Source organism: Bos taurus, chromosome 7 (genome assembly GCF_002263795.3).
Source record: "Bos taurus isolate L1 Dominette 01449 registration number 42190680 breed Hereford chromosome 7, ARS-UCD2.0, whole genome shotgun sequence".
Lineage (NCBI taxonomy): Eukaryota > Metazoa > Chordata > Mammalia > Artiodactyla > Bovidae > Bos > Bos taurus.
Genome location: NC_037334.1, coordinates 15,185,688 through 15,208,422, shown reverse-complemented (window position 1 = coordinate 15,208,422; position 22,735 = coordinate 15,185,688). Strand labels below are relative to the sequence as shown.

Below are 22,735 nucleotides of genomic sequence, written 5' to 3'. Positions count from 1 at the left end.
CTGGGCTCTAAAGAAACTACAAGTCTCAGAATGCATCTCAGCCGTGAACTTGCAAATCAGCTCCCTGCGCGGGGTCCCAACATATTTTGAAGGTCTCAATATACTTTGAAAGTCAAGCGGTTAGTGCTTCCCACGGAGAGGTAGTCTAGCGAGGCCACGGTGAATTCCATTTTCATTCCTGTTAAGTCATGTCTCGATGCCCTTGCAAACGCCGTACTCTCTCCTTGGAACACCTTCTGCTCAGGCCTTTCTTGATGCAGCTAATGCTCCAACGTTGTTCCTCTATCTCTTCAACCTTGGCCCACCTTGGATCTTTTTGAGTACCCAGTGAAACTCAACGGATCCTCTCCCTAGGAAAAGACACGTTATTTTGCAGGCAAAATGGAGGATTCTGAGAACTGGGATTCCTGATTATCTAGAAAAGAAGCCAGGAATAATAGGTGGAACGAACTTTAAGACAAGTGATTTGATGACTCTGGGCATAGACAAGCCAGAGAGAAGTAGCTCAGTAAGGAGTTAGGAGCAAAGGAGGTGGGGAAGTAGTCTGACTGGGCCAGGCAGTAACAGGGGAATGCAGAAACAAGGGGTAAAAGAATAACAAAGTGGTATTGCCTGCTTCATGACCCGAAACTGCAGGTCTCAGAGACAAGCAAAAAGACTGACCGTGTCTGGCATTGCAGCCTTGACCATGGTGCCAGAAACTTGAAATACCTAACTGCTCATCCATGGAGCTCATTAAATAAATACTGTGTAGCATCCATAAACAAAATTGAGTAAATTTTCAGGTACTAAAGTGTAAACAATTTGAGATACAGTATACTTGCCTGGAAAATCCCATGGATGGAGGAGCCTGGTGGGCTGCAGTCCATGGGGTCGCTAAGAGTCAGACACGACTGAGCAACTTCACTTTCACTTTTCACTTTCATGCATTGGAGAAGGAAATAGCAACCCACTCCGGTACTCTTGCTAGAGAATCCCAGGGACGGGGGAGCCTGGTGGGCTACAGTCCATGGGGTCGCAGAGTCGGACATGACTGAGCGACTGACACACAAAATTGAGGAGATACTTGACGGCGCAGGGTACACTTTATCTACTGTCCCATCTCCTGCAGGAAGCAGGATGGGGCAGGCAGCACCTGGGAGGCAGGATGGCTCCCCCTACCGCCATCCCTTGTGGAAGTCTTGGGGCCTCAGTGCTTGTAACAGCTGGCCTTGGGCAAATACAAGACTAAGTTGTTTACTGGCAAAAAAAAAAGCAAGGTACAGAACAGCATGTAAAAGATGCTGACATTCATAAAAAAAAAAATGTACACATGGAAAATTTATGGATACACAAACTGAGAAAAAGTGTTGCATTTTTATGATATTTGACTGTACATCCTTCTACAGGTGTTACTTTTCAATTTAAAAACACCGCAGCTCAGAGCACCAGCTCTATAACTGGCCATATCTGGATTAGATCCTGGGCCTGTTTCTTTGACGGGTGATAATGACCAAAGTGACTTCATTTCTCAGTTTCCTTATCTGTAAAATGGGAAACCATAAGGTTGCAAAAGTTAAATACATTTGACAACTCTTTAGAATAGTGCCAGGCATTGTTGTTGTTTAGTCAGCTAAGTCGTGTCCAACTCTTTTGCGATCCCATGGATTGTAACCTGCCAGCCTCCTCTGTCCGTGGGATTTCCCAGGCAAGAATACTGTGGTGGTGGTTTAGTCGCTAAGTTGTGTCTAACTCTTGCAATCCCATGGACTGTAGCCTGCTAGGCTCCTCTGTCCATGGCATTCTCCAAGCAAGAATACTGTAGTGGGTTTTCATTTCCCTCTCCTGGAGATCTTCCTCAGGGATCTTCCTGACCCAGGGATCAAATCCATGTCTCCTGCATTGGCAGGCAGATTATTTACCACTGAGCCACCTGGGAAGCCCTGTAAGCACCTTCTGGATCACACGTATTATCGTCACTGTGTTTACTGACAATGAAATTAAGCCACAAGTCTGAAGAGTCAAGGCTAAGAGCCAGACCTCTGGAGCCAAGCTGCTACTTCCTTAATGGGGTGACCTTGGGCAAGCGATTTCCCCCCCTCTGTACTTGTTTCCTCATCTATAAAAAGGGGAGGACAAGAGTCCTCACACCACCGACCCCCCAGGATGGCTTGGGGGTCTGAGTCACAGGAAAGGGATGCAACTCTCACTCTAGGCATTACCTACAAGCTGGTTCCCAGACATCAGTGCTGCTATGGTTACTTATTATTGTCAGTGGGGGTGGGAGTGGGGACCATGTGCTTGTCAACTACAAACTGGTCTTTGCCAAGGGCACTGATCATCTGCCTCTGCAGAGACTGAATCTTTGCTGCTGCAGCTGTTGACCTTCAACCTGTCAACAACCAACAACCAGGGTGCAGAATGAGGCCCTTCGTGCACCAGGGAAAGTGGTGGAATGGGTCTTTGGGTTGTTATTGTGCAGTCGCTAAGTTATGTCTGATCCTTTGCGACCTCATGGACTGCGGCACACCGGGCTTCCCTGTCCTTCACCATCTCCCGGAGTTTCCTCAAACCCGTGTCCATTGAGTCGGTGATGCCATCCAACCATCTCACACCCTCTGTCGCCCCATTGTCCTCCTACCCTCAATCTTTCTAAGCATCAGGGTCTTTTCCAGTGAGTTGGCTCTTCGTATCAGATGGCCAAATTATTGAAGCTTCAGTTCAGCATCAGTTCTTCCAATGAATATTCAGGACTGATTTCCTTTAGGATTGACTGGTTTGATCTCCTTGCAGTCCAAGGGACTCTCAAGAGTCTTCTCCTGAACCACAATTCAAAAGCATCAATTCTTCAGCACTCAGCTTTCTGTATGGTCCAACTCTCACATCCATACATGATTACTAGAAAAAACATAACTTTGTCTAGACAGACCTTTGCGGCTAAGTGATGTCTCTGTTTTTTAATACACTGTCTAGGTTTCCCATAGCTTTTCTTCCAGGGAGTAACTGTCTTTCAATTTCATGGCTGCAGTCACCATGTGTAGTCATCTTGGAGCCCAAGAAAATAAAATCTGTCACTATTTCTGCTTTTTCCCCATCTATTTTTCCACTACTCTTATCAGGCCACCTGATACAAAGACCTGACTCATTGGAAAAGACATTGATGCTGGGAAAGATTGAAGGCAGGAAGAGAAGGGAATGACAGATGATGAGATGGTTGGACGGCATCACCGACTTGATGGACATGAGTTTGAACAAGCTCTGGGAATTGGTGATGGACAGGGAAGCCTAGTGTGCTGTAGTCCATGGGGTCCCAAAGAGTTGGACATGACTAACGGACTGAACTGACTGATTTGCCATCAAGTGATGGGATTGGATGCCATGATCTTAGATGTTTGCAAGTTGAGCTTTAAGCCAGCTTTTTCACTCTCCTCTTTTACCCTCATCAAGAGCTCTTTAGTTCCTCGTCACTTTCTGCCATTAGAGTGGTATCATTTATATATCTGAGGTTGTTGCTATTTCTCCTGGCAATCTGGATTCCAGCTTGTGCTTCATCCAGGCCAGCATTTCTCATGATGTACGCTGTATATAAGTTAAATAAGTATGGTGACAATATACATCCTTGATGTACTCCTTTCCCAATTTTGAACCAGTCCATTGTTCCATGTCTGTGGCTTCCTGACCTGCAAACAGTTTTCTCAGGAGACAGGTAAGGTGTTCTGGTATTCCCATCTCTTTAAGAGTTTTCCAGTTCGTTGTGCTACACACAGTCAAAGGCTTTAGCATAGTCAATGAAGCAAAAGTAGGTTCTGGAATTCCCTTGCTTTTTCTATGATCGAATGGATGTTTGCAATTTGATCTCTGGTTCCTCTGCCTTTTCTAAATCCAGCTTATACAACTGAAAGTTCCCAGATCATATACTTCTGAAGACTAGCTTGAAGGATTTTGAACATTACCTTGCTAGCATGTGAAATGAGTGCAATTGTACAGTAGTTTGAACATTCTTTGGCATTGCCTTTCTTTGGGATTAGAATGAAAGCCCCTCTGCTCCACAATAAGAGAAACCAACACAAGAAGCCAGGGCACTGCATGGAGAGTAGCCCCTACTTGCTGCAACCAGAGAAAGCCCTCACACAGCAGTGAAGGCCCAGCAGAGCCAAGAGTAAATAAACAAAAGCAATGGTATTTCTCTCCCCTTTGTCCAGGCCCTCAGGGGAAAAAAAGTGGGGAGCAGGGGAAAAGTCTTTTGAACTCAAGCAGAAAAGACAGATTTTCAGTTCAGTCTTTATGTAAAAGTTCACTTGTAAATGAACTATTTTAACTGACTTGAAAGTAAGTACTTACAAATTAAATCTATAGAAAATTGAACAAGATAAATTTTAGGAGCCATGATCTGGGAAATAATCCAGTACTGAGTTTATACTTACTACTGAAGATGGCTTAAGTTTGTTGCTTTGATTAATGTAGACCTGTCTAGAGTTACCAGTGTTAAGTATAATATTCCTGTTGTACCTAGGTTTCAGTTCAGTTCAGTCACTCAGTCGTGTCCGACTCTTCGTGACCCCATGAATCACAGCATGCCAGGCCTCCCTGTCCATCACCAACTCCCGGAGTTTACCCAAACTCATGTCCATCGAGTCGGTGATGCCATCCAGCTATCTCATCCTCTGTTGTCCCCTTCTCCTCCTGCCCCCAATCCCTCCCAGCATCAGAGTCTTTTCCAATGAGTCAACTCTTCACATGAGGTGGCCAAAGTATTGGAGTTTCAGCTTCAGCATCATTCCTTCCAGTGAACACCCAGGACTGATCTCCTTTAGGATGGATTGGTTGGATCTCCTTGCAGTCCAAGGGACTCTCAAGAGTCTTCTCCAACACCACAGTTCATAAGCATCAATTCTTCAGTGCTCAGCTTTCTTCACAGTCCAACTCTCACATCCATACATGACCACAGGAAAAACCATAGCCTTGACTAGATGGACCTTTGTTGGCAAAGTAATGTCTCTGCTTTTCAATATACTATCTAGGTTGGTCATAACTTTCCTTCCAAGGAGTAAGCATCTTTTAATTTCATGGCTGCAATCACCATCTGCAGTGATTTTGGAGCCGAAAAAAATTAAGTCTGACACTGTTTCCACTGTTTTCCCATCTATTTCTCATGAAGTGATGGGACCAGATGCCATGATCTTAGTTTTTATGAATGTTGAGCTTTAAGACAACTTTTTCAGTCTCCTCTTTCACTTTCATCAAGAGGCTTTTTAGTTCCTCTTCACTTTCTGCCATAAGGGTGGTGTCATCTGCATATCTGAGGTTATTGATATTTCTCCCGGCAATCTTGATTCCCGCTTGTGCTTCTTCCAGCCCAGCATTTCTCATGATGTACTCTGCATAGAAGTTAAATAAGCAGGGTGACAATATACAGCCTTGATGTACTCCTTTTCCTATTTGGAACCAGTCTGTTGTTCCATGTCCAGTTCTAACTGTTGCTTCCTGACCTGCATACAGGTTTCTCAACAGGCAGGTCAGGTGGTCTGATACTCCCATCTCTTTCAGAATTTTCCACAGTTTATTGTGATCCACACAGTCAAAGGCTTTGGCATAGTCAATAAAGCAGAAATATACGTTTTTCTGGAACTCTCTTGCTTTTTCGATGATCCAGCAGATGTTGGCAATTTGACCTCTGGTTCCTCTACCTTTTCTAAAACCAGCTTGAACATCTGGAAGTTCACATGGTTCACATACTGTTGAAGCCTGGTTTGGAGAATTTTGAGCATTACTTTACTAGCGTGTGAGATGAGTGCAATTGTGCAGTAGTCTGAGCATTCTTTGGCATTGCCTTTCTTTGGGATTGGAATGAAAACTGACCTTTTCCAGTCCTGTGGCCACTGCTGAGTTTTCCAAGTTTGCTGGCATTTTGAGTGCAGCACTTTCACAGCATCATCTTTCAGGACTTGAAATAGCTCAACTGGAATTCCATTACCTCCACTAGCTTTATTCGTAGTGATGCTTTCTAAGGCCCACTGGACTTCACATTCCAGAATGTCTGGCTCTAGATGAGTGATCAAACCATCGTGATTATCTGGGTCATGAAGATCTTTTTTGTACAGTTCTTCTGTGTATTCTTGCCACCTCTTCTTAATATCTTCTGCTTCTGTTAGGTCCATACCATTTCTGTCCTTTATCAAGCCTATCTTTACATGAAATGTTCCCTTGGTATCTCTAATTTTCTTGAAGAAATCTCTAGTCTTTCCCATTCTGTTATTTTCCTCTATTTCTTTGCATTGGTCACTGAGGAAGGCTGTCTTATCTCTCCTTGCTATTCTTTGGAACTCTGCATTCAGATGCTTATATCTTTCCTTTTCTCCTTTGCTTTTCACTTCTCTTCTTTTCACAGCTATTTGTGAGGCCTCTTCAGACAGCCATTTTGCTTTTTTGCATTTCTTTTCCATGGGGATGGTCTTGATCCCTGTCTCCTGTACAATGTCATGAACCTCCTTCCATAGTTCATCAGGCACTGTCTATCAGATCTAGTCCCTTAAATCAATTTCTCACTTTCACTGTATAATCATAAGGGATTTGATTTAGGTCATACCTGAATGGTCTAGTGATTTTCCCCACTTTCTTCAATTTAAGTCTGAATTTGTCAATAAGGAGTTCATGATCTGAGCCACAGTCAGCTCCCAGTCTTGTTTTTGCTGACTGTATAGAACTTCTCCATCTTTGGCTGCAAAGAATATAATCAATCTGATTTCAGTGTTGATCATCTGGTGATGTCCATATGTAGAGTCTTCTCTTGTGTTGTTGGAAGAGGGTGTTTGTTATGACCAGTGTGTTCTCTTGGCAAAACTCTATTAGCCTTTGTCCTGCTTCATTCCGTACTCCAAGGCCAAATTTGCCTGTTACTCCAGGTGTTTCTTGACTTCCTATTTTTGCATTCCAGTCCCCTATAATGAAAAGGACATCTTTTTTGGGTGTTAGTTCTAAAAGGTCTTGCAGGTCTTCATAGAACCGTTCAACTTCAGCTTCTTCAGCGTTACTGGTTGGGGCATAGACTTGGATTACCATGATATTGAATGGTCTGCCTTGGAAACAAACAGAGATCATTCTGTCGTTTTTGAGATTGCATCCAAGTACTGAATTTTGGACTCTTTTGTTGCCCATGATGGCTACTCCATTTCTTCTAAGGGATTCCTGCCTGCAGTAGTAGATATAACGGTCATCTGAGTTAAATTCACCCATTCCAGTCCATTTTAGTTCACTGATTCCTAGAATGTTGACATTCACTCTTGCCATCTCCTGGTTGACCACTTCCAATTTGCCTTGATTCATGGACCTGACATTCCAGGTTCCTATGCAATATTGCTCTTTACAGCTTCGGACCTTGCTTCTATCACCAGTCACATCCACAACTGGGTATTGTTTTTGCTTTGGCTCCATCCCTTCATTCTTTCTGGAGTTATTTCTCCACTGATCTCCAGTAGCATATTGGGCACCTACTGACCCGGGAGTTCCCCTTTCAGTATCCTATCATTTTGCCTAGGTTTACTGGAGGTCAAATAGTACCTTATTCTACGTGTTACAAATTTGTCCACAAGAAAAGTAACTCAGTGTGGAAAAAAACTTTAAGGAAACTAAGATATTTGTTTTCAGTAAAAGAAGGTGTGAGGAATAAAAAAAATACTGAAAAGAGTTATGAATGATCAGGATTTCCTAAGACTGGATTGAATTTAGTTAGGTAAATGACTCTTGTTGGGAGTATGCTAAAGACTTGGATTTAACTTTTTCTTTCTGTTTAGAGAAAAGTTTTCTTGGAGTGACATTTTTGATAACAGATTTTATTAATTTCTTTGCCTTCAAGTGATTTCTATTTGCTTTCGAGATCTCTGGTTACCTTGGTTAAGGAATAAGTATTGTCTCATGGTGACATTTAACCAAGTGTTTTAAAACTTTTTGACTAGCTTCCCAAATATCAACTTTTAATTAAAGTTATTTTGATTTCTAGCAAACTTTGGCATGTTTCAGAGGGCCCCCTGAAACATTCCAAAGGGAGATATTAAACTAATTAGGCTCATTTGGTATGTTGAAGTGCATGGGAAGTAATCAATTGAGTAATCAATCGCCTCAGGTTATATAGTATGGTAAATGCTACATTATCTATATTAAGATAACCTACAAATTATATGGAGTGTGTAAAATTCTGATATGTCCTGGTAAAATGTTATCAGTCATAATTCTAGTTACTATCTTGCAGTGTTGTCACAGCCATAACCAAGTTTCTTTGTAAACTGCATTGTAATTAGATTTTAAGCATGCCTTAAGTCTTTCACCATTATAGACAGTTACGGTTTTATTCTGACTTTTTTTGCAAAAATGCATCCTCTTTTAAGATTTACAGAAAGGACTTTTGGATAAATACAAGTTTCTGACTTTCAAACCATAATGCTGAACTGGGTAAGAAATTAAAGGATTCTAATGGCTGGATAGCATCACCAATTCGATGGACATGAGTCTGAGTGAACTCCAGGAGTTGGTGATGGACAGGGAGGCCTGGCGTGCTGCAGTTCATGGGGTTGCAAAGAGTCGGACACGACTGAGCGACTGAACTGAACTGAATGGGAAACCTGATGGCTTCACAAAGATTAACAAAAGGACTGAATAAACTCATGAATATGCTTGTAACTTTTATGGTTTCTATCTGAAAAATTACTGGTTTGAATCTGTTTTCCAGGTGTAAGGAAAATCTCCTCCTCAAACTAATTATGACTTATAGTAACTTGGTAAAATTATACTTTTGTAAGCAAAATTGAAACATTTACCTTTCTATCTGACCCCTCCAGAGATTGGAAACTCTTAGGTTTCCAGTTAGCTTTATCAGGTAAGTTAGAATGGCTACATCACTAACAGGTATAGGAATCTCAAGGAATTTTGGAGACTTTGAGAAGGGAGGAAATCACTTAAACCTGTTAGGTGCAATCTGTGATAAGCCTTTGGCATGACTTTCCTAGCCCTGAGAGGTTTTTTTTAAAGTTCAGTCCAAGACTCATTTGATAAGTTTCAGCAAGGAAAAAACAAAAAAGTCTATCATTAATTATGTTTATATAAATCATCAGGCAAAGTTTATTGAAATCAGACTTGTTTCACAAACTAGTCTTAATTTGGTTATATTTTGTAAAAATGAGGGTATTTTTAGGGAGAAAAAGATGGTTCAATGAATGTTAAATCCTAGTTTTGTTACTGGAGGTCTGTATCTACTAAGACTCATCCCTGGATAGTTCTTTGCTCTTATGCTATATTAATGTGCAATAATTGAATTACTAAAGGACACTTTAAGTTTGTTTCTGAAGAAGATCAGATGCCTCATGACCTGCAACCAAGACTGGAAAAAGACATCATTTAAGAGACTGTCTCCAACCTGGGTGGAAGGATCTTTTATCAGAGGATAAAAAGGTCCTTTGGTCCACTCCACCAGGATGAGAAGACAACATCAGAAGCAGACAGCTTGCCCAAGATGCTAGACCTGATTTGTATCATTTATAGTGTTTTCTTGACTTCTTGGACTTTTGCATATAAATCAAATGTTTTCTCTCGTGGACAGGATCCTGTGCTAGTTTTAAAAATCAATCAAATTGTTGGGTTTGTGGCCAATTACCTGTGTCTAGTATTTCTGGATTACCTTGGTGGATTTCTCCCCTCCAAGCCTCTGAGTAGATAGACCTTAGGAAATTTATTTTAGGAGAGTTCAGTCCTGTTCTTTCTATTCATGATATTACTACTAGATGGGATCCTCTCACCTGACCAATTAATGATACTAGCTCTGACCCCGGCCATAGATTTAAATTTTCTTTTAGGCACACTCAAACTGTATCAGAATGAAAACCTGAGTCTCAATTAAAACCTGTAACACCTCATCTATCACAGGAAAACTCCCATAATGGGATGGATCTGTATCAGTAACAGCAGGCTGGGGTCATTTAAGTATTAAGGCCCCCCTTTATCTTAGGAACAATTAAATTATATCCTTAAATTTAGGCTAATCAGCCTAGCAACACTAGGAAATTGGGCTGAGAATCTTAAGGATGGTGCAAATATGTCATTTACCTAGAAATAATAAAGATGGGTACAGAACAGACTAAGTAAAATGACCTAAGAATATACTGTGTGCTTAGGTCCTAAGTTGTGTCTGACTCTGCAACCCCATGGACTATAAACCACCAGGCTCTTCTGTCCGTGGGATTTTTCAGGCAAAAATACTGGAGTGGCTTGCCATTTCCTTCTCCAGGGGATCTTCCCGACCCAAGGATCGAACCTGGGTCTCCTCTGTCTCTTGCACTGCAGGTGTATTCTTTACCCGCTGAGCCACTGGGAAAGCCCAAGAATATACTGGATTGCATGTAACGGAAGTTCAGGGTGTGCAGGATTCAGGCCCTTAATTCTTTTATGACTTTGATAATACTGCTAGTTGTGCTTAGTAGCTCAGTTGTGACTCTTTGCAACCTCATGGACTGTAGCCTGCCAGGCTCCTCTGTCCATGGAATTCTCCAGGCAAGAATACTGGAATGGGTTCCCATGCCCTCCAGAAGAGGATCTTCCCAACCCAGGGATCAAACCCAGATCTCCCACGTTGCAGGCAGATTCTTTACTGACTGAGCCGCCAGGGAAGCCCAATGCTGCTTGCTCTGTTATTTGTATCTGCTAGTTTTACAAAATTGTTTCTTCTTACAATTATCAAATATGTAACTGAGCCTCCAGTAAAAATAATGACTAGATGACTTGCAGCAATTGATGAAACACACAGTTCTGTATACCTTCAACTATTAGAATAGTGTAACTCTAGTTATGGGAAGATGCAGTAAGAAGGAATATTTTCCTGGACCATAACCAGAAGACAGGTGTACAGAGATCTTTGACTCTTAGGACCTAGTCCAGTAATAGCATGCTGAATGGTTTATTAATAAAATCTTCTCCAGAGAGCATTCCTAGTAGCATGGGACAAAACGGTCATGAAATGCCTCCCCAAGTCTGGTTGAATCTGTTACCATGATGGGGCGCTGTAACTGTTGCTTGCCAAGGACATTTGCCATCTGCCTCTGTGGAGACTGGATCCTGCGCTGGTGCGGCTGCTGACCTTTGACCTGCCCTGAAGGGAGTTCAGGGCGGAGAATGAGGTGAGGCACTCTGTGCTCCAGGGAAACATGGAACAGGTCTTTGGCTAGTCAGATATTTTCAAGAACCGATTTCATGATCCCAATCCTTGCATCTCTTCAGATCTGGAAAAGCACTAAATCCCTTCAAGGTGACATCAGCTCCTCATTGCTTGCAGAAAACTTTTCATAAAATCAGTGCCTGAATGCCTTGAACTCCTTCTTCACCAAAATCATATATACTGACCTGCCCCTACACTGCCTCTTCGGAGCAGTCTCTCAGCGCTATCTGAGGCTGTCTCGTGGGCTGCAGTCCTCATTTTGACCCAAAGAAAGGTTAACTCGCAACTCTCACCTTGTGCATCTTTTTTTTTAGTTGACGGGCCCCAGTGACACTCAGACCAGAAAGGGGACCTAGATAGGCCACTTCCCCAAGAAGACACAGACACACACTGTTATAATTTAAAAAAAAAAAGTCCTTCAATATATTCCACCCCCTTTTTCCCTCCCTCCCACCAAGCAGGGTCAACCCAGCGTGATCCCCACAGAGGCCAGGGCTTCAGTGGCCCAGGTGGGACAGAGGGTGGGGTCCCCATACATGGTGCTCATGAAGTCCCTCACGAAGGCAGGAAAGCGTTTCTCCACAATGCTGGCTCGCACGGCGCTCATCAGCCGCAGCTGCAGGGTGGGAGCAAGGCGGGAGGCAGGTCAGCCAGCAGCCAGCAGCGAGCAGGCGAGGCCCCCACCCCCCTGGCCTTGCTCCTCCCAGCTGCAGGCCCACCTGATAGGCGATGTTGTGAATGGTGAGGTGGTGCAGGGCCGCGGTGTTGTCACTATGGAGCAGGGTGTGCAGGAAGGCCCGGCTGTGCCTGGGGACAGGAGGTGGGGGGCAGGGGCGCTGGTGAGGCCAGGTCCTACACAGCCCCGCCCTGCCCCCAGGCTCCATCCCCTCCTACTTCTGGCAGGTGGGACAGTCACATTCTGGGTCTATGGGGCGGAAGTCCTTCTCATACTGCTTCTTCTTCAGTTGCAGGTTCCCCGTGGGCACTAGAGCAGAGCCGAAGCGCTGGGGGTGGGGGGGGGAGCGAGAGAGGAAGGGGGCATCAATCAGGTTTTCCCCTGCCTAGCCTCCCCTCTACCTCAGCCCCGCCCCCGAATCCCTCCCCAGTTCCTCCTCTGCCCCAGCTCACCGCTGTCCGTGTAGGGAAGACACAGTCAAACATATCGCATCCGAGAGCCACGCAGACCACCAGATCGGTGGCATAGCTGGGGGGGCGGGGGGGACACACATGGTGGGGGGGGTAGCAGAGAACCTCAAGCCCTGATCACATGCCCAGGGCCCCCCTCCTCCCAACATGGGCACCCTCACCCCCAGCAGAGGGCTCAGTCCCCTCCCAGGCAGGGCTGTGTCTTTCCCTAGTCCCGACACCCGGGGGCAGGGGTTCCCAGGAATCCACTCCCCAAAGGCAGGGGTGGGGGTGGGCGGCATCTCCCCTCTCCTCCACATACCCAACCCCCATCAGGTAGCGGGGCTTGTCCTTAGGCAGCCGCGACGTGCTCAGTGCCACCATCCTCCAGAACTCGCCCTTGCTCTCGCCCCCGCTCAGGCCCCCGATGGCAAAGCCTGGCACATCACGCTTGGTCATCTCTGGGCGTGGAGGGGCAAGGGCAGGGGTGATCAGGCAGAAAGAAATAGGCCTCAGCCTCCTCCTCTTCACCCCCAGGAGAGAGTGGGTGTGTGTGTGTCTGTGTGCCCTGGGGCTGCTGGTGATGTCAGCTACTGTTTATAGAATGCCTGCGACACCTCTCCTTCAGTCCTCAGGAGAGGCCCAGGGCCCACGCTGCCTCAGCCAAAACCCAAGATGAAGCCAGATGTTTCAGAATTTTCCAGATTTTACAACCGTGCACATCCTACGTGAGGAGTAACTGCCTATCATCGAATGCTATAACGTTTTGACAGAAAATGTGTACAGACTCCTAACAACTGGGGTCAAGAGGTCTGGTCTTGCCGCCAAATGAACTGCAAATCCCTGCAGGTTTTGGATATGAGAGGTGGGCAAACTGGGACTTCCCTGGAGGTCCAGTGGTTAAGACTCTGTGCTTCCTATGCAGGGAGCACAGGTTTGATCCCTGGTTGCGGAACTAAGATCCCACACACCACATGGCGCGGCCAAAAAATTAAAAAACACACACACACACAATCTTCACAAGAGTACATAGTGATGCCAGGTGCAGGCAGGCACCTTGAACAAATTTTCCCCTTTATTCCTCACTTTGACCCGTTGCCATTGGGAATGGGTTTCCATTTGTATAGAGGAAGAAAGTGAGGCTCAGAGAGGTCAAGCCACTAGCCCAAGGGTGCACAGCCATGAGGCAACAGATCAAGGGGTTGGAGCCAGTGCCATGGACTCCAGAATGCAGGGTCCTGCCTATGACACCTCACTGCCTTTGAGCCCCCATCTCTGTGCCCCCTTGTCTCCATGGCCACAGCCGAGGTTCAGGCCCTCTGTTACCCACCCCGCCCCGCTGGCAACTACTCCAGCTTCCTCTCTGGACCTTATCCTTCCCATCCCACTGGGGTTTTTCTCCCACTCGACAGCCCTCCATGGCTCCCCAACACCTCAGTGTGGTGTCCCAGGCCCTCCACTGTCAGTACAATGCCTCAGGCCCAACCCTTTGCTCCTGACCTACTCCCCAGGGATAGAGCAGCACAATGTAGGAGTTAATGCTGTAGGTTGCAGAGTCCCAAGTCTGGGTACAAACCCCAGCTCTGAAACGTCCAAACTGTGTGACTGAGAGTACGGGAACTTAACAGCTCTGTGCCTCAGTTTCCCCTTCTGTAATCTTGGGAATCTGCAAGTTCCCACATTACAGGATCTTTATGAAAACTCCATCAGACAATCCATGAAGGGCATTTGGCAGAACGCCTGGTGAACACCTGGAAACTGATGTGTTCTGTGTGCTAAATCGCTTCAGTCGTGTCTGAATCTGTGCGATCATATGGACTGTAGCCCACCAGGCTTCTCTGTCCATGGAATTCTCCAGGAAAAAATACTGGAGTGGGTTGCCATGGACTCCTCCAGGGGATCCTCCCAACCCAGGGATCGAATCTGTCACTTATGTCTCCTGCATTGGCAGGCGAGTTCTTTACCACTAGCACCACCTGGGAGATTGAGAGCTATTATTATTCTCCTAATGCTCTCTATTCCATGATGCTCAGGGCCTTTGCTTCAGCCATTCCTTCCACCTAGAATGCTCTTTCGCCTAGTAACAACCACTCTTGCGAATTCCCTGGCAGTCCAGTGGTTAGGACTCCGAGATCTCACTGCCAAGGGCCAGGGTTCAATACCTGGTCAGGGAACTAAGATCCCACAAGCCCTGGGGTGCGATCAAAATTAAAACAAAAATAAAAACAACACTCTCTAAGCATGCCAGGCCCATGTGGGGTTCTCTGTGATACAAAAGCCCTGGTCCTGTTGGCACACGGCTTTACCTTCAAGGCAAGTGGCTCGGAGATCCGCGTCCAGCCCCCCCTGGATGATGGCAAAGAGGTTCTGCTTGTCTGGCCGTCGATGGGCTGCTATGCACCGATCCAACCAGCGGATTGATCTGCAAGAGGACCCTGGTCATGAGCCCTAGGGACCTGGTGAGGGGCAGGGAGACTAGGCTGCAGGACCAGGAGGCCCTCCCCCTCCACACACACACACACACCTGTACATGGCCTCTTCTACACGGGGCCCCGTCACAGTACTGCTGACCACATCATCCAGCTGCATAATGATGTCAGAGCCTGGAGAGACAGGACCACAGTTACTGGGAAAGCCCCCCTGCTGAGGATGAGCGGGACCCCACAAGTCCCTCTCTGGGTCTTGCTGATTCCCACGTAACCACCCCAATCTGCTTATACAGCAACCAAAGGAAGCATTTCAAAATGCACATCCTGGGTGGGGGGTGGGTAGGGGGGTGCTTCCCTGATGGCTCAGTGGTGAAGAATCCGCCTGTCAAGCCAATGCAGGAGACATTAGTTCAATCCCTGGTCCAGGAAGACCACACATGCTATGGAGCAACTAAGCCCGTGCGTCACAACTACTGAGCCCTTGCCCTGGAGCCTAAGAACCCTAGAGCCCAGGCTCCACAACAAGAGAGGCCATCACAGTGAAAAGCCTGCTCAGCAATGAAAAACCTGCACAGCGATGAAGACCCAGTGCTGCCAAAAATAAAATAAATAAAAATGTTAAAAAAACAAACGCACCCCTGGGAACTTCCTTGGTGGTCCAGTGGTTAAGAATCGGCCTTGCAAAGCAGGGAATGAGGGTTTGATCCCTGGTCAGGGAACTAAGATCCCACATGCCTTGGGGCAACTAAGCCCGTGTTCCACAACTAGAGACTTAGTGAACCTCAATGAAAGGTCCCACGTGATGCAACAAAGATTGTGCCTGCTAAAACTAAGACTCGATGCAGCCAAATAAATAAAAATTTAAAAACAAAATCCATATCTGATTTTGCCACCTTCCAGCTAAAACCCTGCCCTGCATATAGAATAAAATCCCACCTAGGGAATTCCCTGGTGGTCCAGGGGTTAGAACTCAGTGCTGTCACTGCCACGGCCCCAGGTTTGATTCCTGGTCGGGGAATTTAGATCTCACAAGCCCCACAGTGTGGCGGAAAAAAAAAACATTCCCACCTCTGCAAATTTATCCTTTAAGAACAAAACAAGAAACTGCCAGGGTGGCTCAGTGGTAAAGAATCCGCCTGCCAATGCAGGAGAAACAAGTTCGATCCCTGGTCCAGGAAGACTCTACATGCTGGAGAGCATCTAAGCCCATGCACCACAACTACTGAGCCTCTGTTTCTGGCTTTCAGAGCTAGAAAGCCGCAACTACTGAGCCTATGTGCCGCAACTACTGAAGCCTGCACTCTGGAGGCCATTGTCCACAACAAAAGAAGCCACTGAAATGAGAAGCTGCTGCTGCTGCTGCTAAGTCGCTTCAGTCGAGTCCGACTCTTTGCGACCCCATAGACGGCAGCCCACCAGGCTCCCCCGTCCCTGGGATTCTCCAGGCAAGAACACTGGAGTGGGTTGCCATTTCCTTCTCCGATGCATGAAAGTGAAAAGTGAAAGTGAAGTCGCTCAGTCCTGTCCAACTCTGAGCGACCCTATGGACTGCAGCCTACCGGGCTCCTCCGTCCATGGGATTTTCCAGGCAAGAGTACTGGGGTGGGGTGCCATCGCCTTCTCCGGAAATGAGAAGCTAGTGAACTGCAATTAGATAGTGCCCTCTGCTCCCAATGGAGAAGGCAATGGCACCCCACCCCAGTACTCTTGCCTGGAAAATCCCATGGACGGAGGAGCCCGGTAGGCTGCAGTCCATAGGGTCGCTCAGAGTTGGACAGGACTGAGCGACTTCACTTTCACTTTTCACTTTCATGCATCGGAGAAGGAAATGGCAACCCACTCCAGAGTTCTTGCCTGGAGAATCCCAGGGACGGGGGAGCCTGGTGGGCTGCCGTCTATGGGGTCACACAGAGTTGGACACGACTGAAGCAACTTAGCAGCAGCAGCAGCTCCCAATAACTAGAGAAAAGGCTTCACAGCAATGAAGACCCAATACAGCCAAAAATAAAATAAATAAACAAAATTATTTAAAAAAAAGAATAAAACGATGTGTGTACCAAGTGATTCCTCGTGGTGTGTCGGGAGTCTAAGCATCCTTCAATAGGGATCGAGTTAAGGTTCTTTCCCACAATTCCAAAATCCAGAAACTTCTCAAAAATCAAAGGACTTTTCTTCTGCTAATGGGATACTCATGTGGTAGCAAAACTTGACACAGTTGTCATCTTTTAAACAACCCAATTTACCAAGAAGATTCGTAAGTGTTAATGCAATAAATGTAAAGCGTATATACCATATGATCCAGCAATTCCACTCCTGGATATATACCCAAAAGGACAGAAAGCAGGGTCTCAGAAATATTTGCACAGCCAGGTTCACAATACCAATATTCACCAGAGTTAAAAGCTGAAAGCAACGCAAGTTCCATCAACAGCTGAATAGATGAACAAAATGGGATAGAGATACCCCATGGAATATTATGGAGCCCTAAAAAGGAAATTCTGCCACACGATGTAACATGGGTGAACCTTGAGGACATCATGCCAAGTGAAATAAGCCAATCACAGAAAGACAAGTACTGTATATTTCCACTTATACGAGGTTCCTAGAGGAGTCAAATTCATAGAGTGGAATGGTAGGTACCAGGGGCTGGAGGAAGGAGAATGGGAAGTGAGTATTCCATGGGGACAAGAGTTTCACTGTGGGAAGATGAAAAGTTCTGAAGATGGATGGTGGGGATGGTTATACAACAAGGTGAATGTACTTAACACCAATGAACTGGACACTTAAGGATTAAGATGATAAATTTATGTTATGTGCATTTTATTACAATTTTTTAATTAGAAAAAAAAATGAAGTGTAATACCACAGGGTACTGCCCCAGGCCTCACTGAGGTACTGTGTAATGAATGGTATGTACCCTCTATTATCTTTCTAAAATGAGGGCATTCTGATACCTATCCGGCCCCAAGAATTTCAGATTAGAGACTGTGGACCTATAGATCAGAAAAGCTCAACGAAATATTGCCACAATGTGTCATTATAGGAAAAAAGCACAGTGTACCATGCTAGCTAAAGATGGGGTGATGAGAGAAGCAACAAGGGTTTTAACTGCAATGCAGTGAGATGTATCAAATACATGTAAACCCATGAGTTCAGGGCAATCCTTAAAAACTAAACATTAGTTTGTCATCAATAGAGGGTGCTAAGTAATCAACCCATGAAAACTAGTAAGAGGGAAAGAATGAATCCTACTCTTCCTACATGACCGAAATTATTCATACTTGGTCTCCCAGGAGTAGGTGAGAAACTTTTCTCTTTACGGAAGTAATCTGGCTAATAAATGAAGAAAGGGGGACTTCCCTTGGTGGCCCAGTGGCTAAGACACCATGCTCCTAATACAGGGGGCCAGAGTTCCACCCCTGATCAGGGAACTAGACCCCACATGCTGCAACTAAGAGTTCACCCGCCATAATTAAATAGTACAGATGTCACAACTGAAAAAACAAAAAAAAAGAACTCATATGCCCAAACAAAGATGGAAAGGCCCTCATCTTTCTAATTAAGACCTTTTCATCATTCCTTGTCTCCTCTTTGGACTGTAAGCTCCATAGGTGGTATGGTACCAGAGCCCAGGCCCATAGCTATAAGCAGAAACCACAGAATATCTGGACAGAGGGATCTAAAAGCATCAATCTGCTTGGAAGATGGAATGTTTGGAACCTGTTTTCATAGCACTTTAGATTGAGAAATGCTAATTGTCTACATCAAAAAATGTACGTTATTGATGGAGATGGAAGGGGTCTAAAGCCTCCTTGTCACCCCCATTATTTCAACATATCTTTGCCCAGCTAATTTACTATCTGAGAGAAACAACCGACAAAGGTCTGCATAGTCAAAGCTATGGTTTTTCCAGTAGTCATGTATGGATGTGAGAGTCGGATCAAAAAGAAGGCTGAGCACCAAAGAATTGATGACTTCAAACTGTGGTGCTGGAGAAGACTCTTGAGAGGCCCTCAGACTGCAAGGAAATCAAACCAGTCAATCCTAAAGGAAATCAACCCTGAATATTATTCACTGGAAGGACCAATGCTGAAGCTGAAGCTCCAATACTTTGGCCACCTGATGGGAAGAGCTGACTCACTGGAAAAAAACCCTTATGCTGAGAAAGATTGAGGGCAGGAGGAGAAGGGGTGACAGAGGATGAGATTGTTGGATGGCATCAACTCAATGGACTTGACTTTTAGCAAACTCTGGGAGATAGTGAAGGAGAGGGAAGCCTGGCGTGTTGCAGTCCATGAGGTCGCAGAGTTGGAAAGGACTGAGCAAGTGAACAACGATAACAAAGAGAAACAACCGCAATAAAGATAACACTAAATGCTACTAAAAGTCAGGCACTGTGATAAGAGGTTTACCGAAATTACATCATTATCTTTGTAAACTATCCCCATTTAGGATGATTAAACTGAGGGTAAGGGACTCGCCCAGAGCCAAGCATTACCAAAGGAGCAGGCCCATTTCACCTCCACCAGGGGAAGGAGCGACTCCCCAGGATCCGCTCACCTAGCGCGTTCTGGATCTCCACGGACCTCTCTGGGCTCAGAAGGGTCTCATCACCGTCATAAGGGGAGCGGAAGCGGACGCCCTCCTCCGTCACTTCAGACAGGGACACCAGGGACACCATCTGGAAGCCGCCGCTGTCCTGAGGGAGATCCCACCGCAGGGCTGTCAGGTACTGGATGGGGAATATCTACCCCCAAGGAATGCCCTCGAACCCCGGCCTCGATCCCACCTTACCGTCAGCAGATTGTGGGGCCAATTCATAAAGCCGTGGAGACCTTGGGCCTTCTGGATCAGCTCTGGGCCCTGGTTTGGCGGAAGAAAGGGTCAGGTTAGGGGTGAGTGCAACCCTGGGTTCAAATGTTGGGGGCGACAGGGTTGGCCAGCTTCCATCCTCGCTGGTCCCTCACGCCCAGCACAAGGCCTGGGCCACCCGGGACCCTCGATACGCGTTTGTCGATAGACTTTGGGAGGCGTGCTCAGGTCTAGGGAATCTCCTGGGCTCCTCCACGCTCTGCCGCCGCCGCCCCGCTGGGGCGCAGCCCACCCACCGGCCTCAGACCCAGATGGTAGGTGTTGCCCAGGCAGATGCGGCAGCCCAGCGCGTCCAGTTGCTCTGCCGTGACGCCCTTCATAGTGGCCTGCGTGCCCACTGGCATGAACACTGGAGTAGCCACCGGCCCGTGTGGCAACCGCAGCTCCCCGGCTCGGGCCCTGGAGCGGCTACACTCGGCCACCAATCGCATGATCCGCGGGGCCGACTCCAGCGAAGTCTGGCTAGCGGCTGCCGCCATCTTGCCTGCATTAACCACGTGAGCTGTAGAACATCCTGGGCGGCGCCATGTTGGCTGAGGTCACGTGGCGCGCGATGAGGGCGGAAGCTTGGGGACAGCGTCAAATGAACCATGGAAACGGACGCCGTCCCACTCCTCTCCGCTGGATACCCAGTTTGTTCCCACAGGCAGCGAACAAAAGTGTTAAAATTTTCTTGGTTTGGAGGCCCATTCCTGCCACTTCCTCGCAGTCAGAGCCTCTCTAAGGTCTGATTGTATCCGCCATCAAATGGCACGAATTTATTACCTAAACATAAGGATGTCTTGAATGCTGAATGACAAGATCTAAGTATATAGATTTTTACACCGTGCCTTATGTAGTGTTTTGTCTTTTTTTTGGCCGCGCCTCACAGTTTGCGGGATCCTAGTTCCCCAACCAGGACTCCAACCTGGGCAGAGTCCTAACCACTGGACAACCAGGGGATTCTCTGTTTAGTCTATCTTGATTATTGCCTTGCTCCAAGGGCTTAGAACAGGACATAGCACATAGTACATACTCAATAAGCATCAGTTTATGCAATGAAAGAACGACAGATTTACAGAAGGGGAGACTGTTCCACCATTCATTCAACTTATATCTATAGATACATCCCCACTAGTGCCAGCCTCCATGCTGCACGGGGGTGAGAGAGGATGGGTCACGAATTTATTAAGCACTGGTTGTGTTTCACTAATAATAACAGCAATGTGAAAGTGAAAGTGTTAGTCATTCAGTGCTGTCCAACTCTGCGATCCCCCGTGGACTGTGGCCCACCAGGTTCCTCTGTCCATGGAATTCTCCAGGCAAGAATACTGGAGTGGGTAGCCATTCCCTTCTCCAGTGAATCTGCCCAACCCAGGAATCAAACCTGGGTCTCCTGCATTGCAAGCAGATTGTTTACCGGCTGAGCCAGGGAAGTCCAATACGTGTTTGTGGCTCAGTCGTATCCAACTCTTAAATATGTTTTCTTAATCTTGGGATTGGAAATGGAGCTGATATCTATTCTTGCCAGCAGAGGGCGCGTTTGCCCTAGAAGCTTTCCTTTCAGGACCACTGGCCTAAACTGGACTCACCTCAGCAAAACGCTGATCTACAAGCCTTGGGCTAATGCTACGGGTTTCTCAGTGTGGTGGAGTCCTCACTGAGGCCACGTCTGGAAAACATCCACCAATAAAGCCCACCTTAGGGCCTTTGCATTTGCTATCGCCATTGTCGGTAACATTCATCTGATATACCCATGTCCGGGTTATATTCTCACTGCCGCATTCCTCTTGACTTTCCCAATCTTTTTTAATAATTTATTTTCTAATTTTTATTTTTGGTTGCACCACGTTTTTGTTGCTATGCTCAGGCTTTCTCTAGTTTCCACAAGAAGGGGCTGCCCTTCATTGTGGTGCTCGGGCTTCTCATTCGGTGGCTTTTCTTGTTGCAGAGCACGGGGCTCTAGGTGCTTGGGCTTCAGTAATTGTGGCACATGGGCATAGTTGTTCCCCAGCATGTGGATCTTCCTGGACTTTGGATTGAGCCCGTTTCCCCTGCATTGGCAGGTTCTTATCCAGTGTACCACCAGGGAAATCCCGCAATCTTTTAAAAAAATAATTAATTTATTTATTTTTGGCTGCACTGAGTCTTCACTGCTGCTCAGGCTACTCTCTAGTTGTGGTGTGCTGGCTTCTCATTGGGGTGGCTTCTCTTGTTGCGGAGCACGGGCTCTAGGGTGCACAAACTTTAGTAGCTGCAGCTTTAGGGCTCTAGAGCACAGGCTCAATAGTTGTGGCCCATGGGTTTTTTGCTCCATGGCATGTGGGATCCTCCTGGATCAGGGATCAAACCTGTATGTCCTGCATTAACAGGCAAATTCTTTACCACTGAGCCCCCAGGGATGACTTCCTCAATCTTAAGAAACTTCCAGGGACTTCTGTGGTGTGCTGGAGTCCAGCCCCAGCAGGATCCAGGGGTACCCTCAGGAGAGACACGTCGGCATCAGCGAGAGAGAGAGAAAGAATAACACGGGGAGACCAAGCTTCAGTGAGAGAGGCCCGTAGCTTTATTTTCAGAAGGAGCTTTTATACCCTAAGTTGTATAGAGAAGATAATGGGTGCAAAGTCATGCAAGGTCAGCAGTGCTTGACCCTTATTGAAACCAGGCTTTCTTTCTGCAAACCTATCACATACAAAGGCTTTAGGTGATTTACATCATCTTCTGGTCAGGAGACCTGCTAACATTCTTCTTCTGATAAAGGTTAGTCAACCAGAAAAACTTATTTTCTCCAAAAGGTGATTTTTCTTAAAGTTTGGCGCCGCTCCCTGAAAGCACCAGATAGAGTTGCATTCCTATAGGGCAAAAGGTGCAGTGGGGGATAACAAGGGGAGAATTTATTAACTCAAGGGTCTAAGGTTGTTAACATTAAAGCTTCTACTTATATTTCTATATACCAACTATATTAATCAATACACTCCCACGGACACAGTGAGTGGGTAAGGGATATGGAAACTTGGCAGCAAGCATTAGCTCAACAAAGAAATCCTCTACTTAGTTGCATTTTAACAATATTAACTCCCCGAGAAGCTCTGCATTGTTAGAATATCTTAAGCTTCCTGTGCCTCTCTGGTTGGGAGGCTGTGAACAATCACAT

At 46.3% G+C, this 22,735-nt stretch overlaps 1 protein-coding gene across 2 annotated transcripts; it reads right to left on the bottom strand.

Moving 5' to 3' along the window:
* Positions 1-10,894: 10,894 nt before the first annotated feature.
* Positions 10,895-20,379, bottom strand: QTRT1 (queuine tRNA-ribosyltransferase catalytic subunit 1). 2 transcript variants are annotated; one of them, XM_024993938.2, is made up of 10 exons: positions 20,087-20,379; positions 19,525-19,593; positions 19,291-19,429; positions 14,826-14,904; positions 14,608-14,723; positions 12,624-12,762; positions 12,305-12,380; positions 12,071-12,180; positions 11,896-11,983; positions 10,895-11,792 (listed from the first exon to the last, which is right to left on the bottom strand). In XM_024993938.2, the coding sequence occupies exons 1-10, from the start codon at positions 20,192-20,194 to the stop codon at positions 11,640-11,642; spliced, it is 1,077 nt and encodes a 358-aa protein (XP_024849706.1). In that variant the 5' UTR covers positions 20,195-20,379; the 3' UTR covers positions 10,895-11,639.
* Positions 20,380-22,735: the final 2,356 nt, after the last annotated feature.

Coding starts and splice junctions, on each gene's coding strand:
- QTRT1 (XM_024993938.2), bottom strand. CDS start 20,194: ATGGTTCATTTGACGCTGTCCCCAAGCTTCCGCCCTCATCGCGCGCCA. Junction 19,430..19,524: donor GGCCCCACAATCTGCTGACG/GTAAGGTGGGAT, acceptor GATCTCCCTCAG/GACAGCGGCGGCTTCCAGAT. Junction 12,381..12,623: donor CGCTACCTGATGGGGGTTGG/GTATGTGGAGGA, acceptor CCGCCCCCCCAG/CTATGCCACCGATCTGGTGG.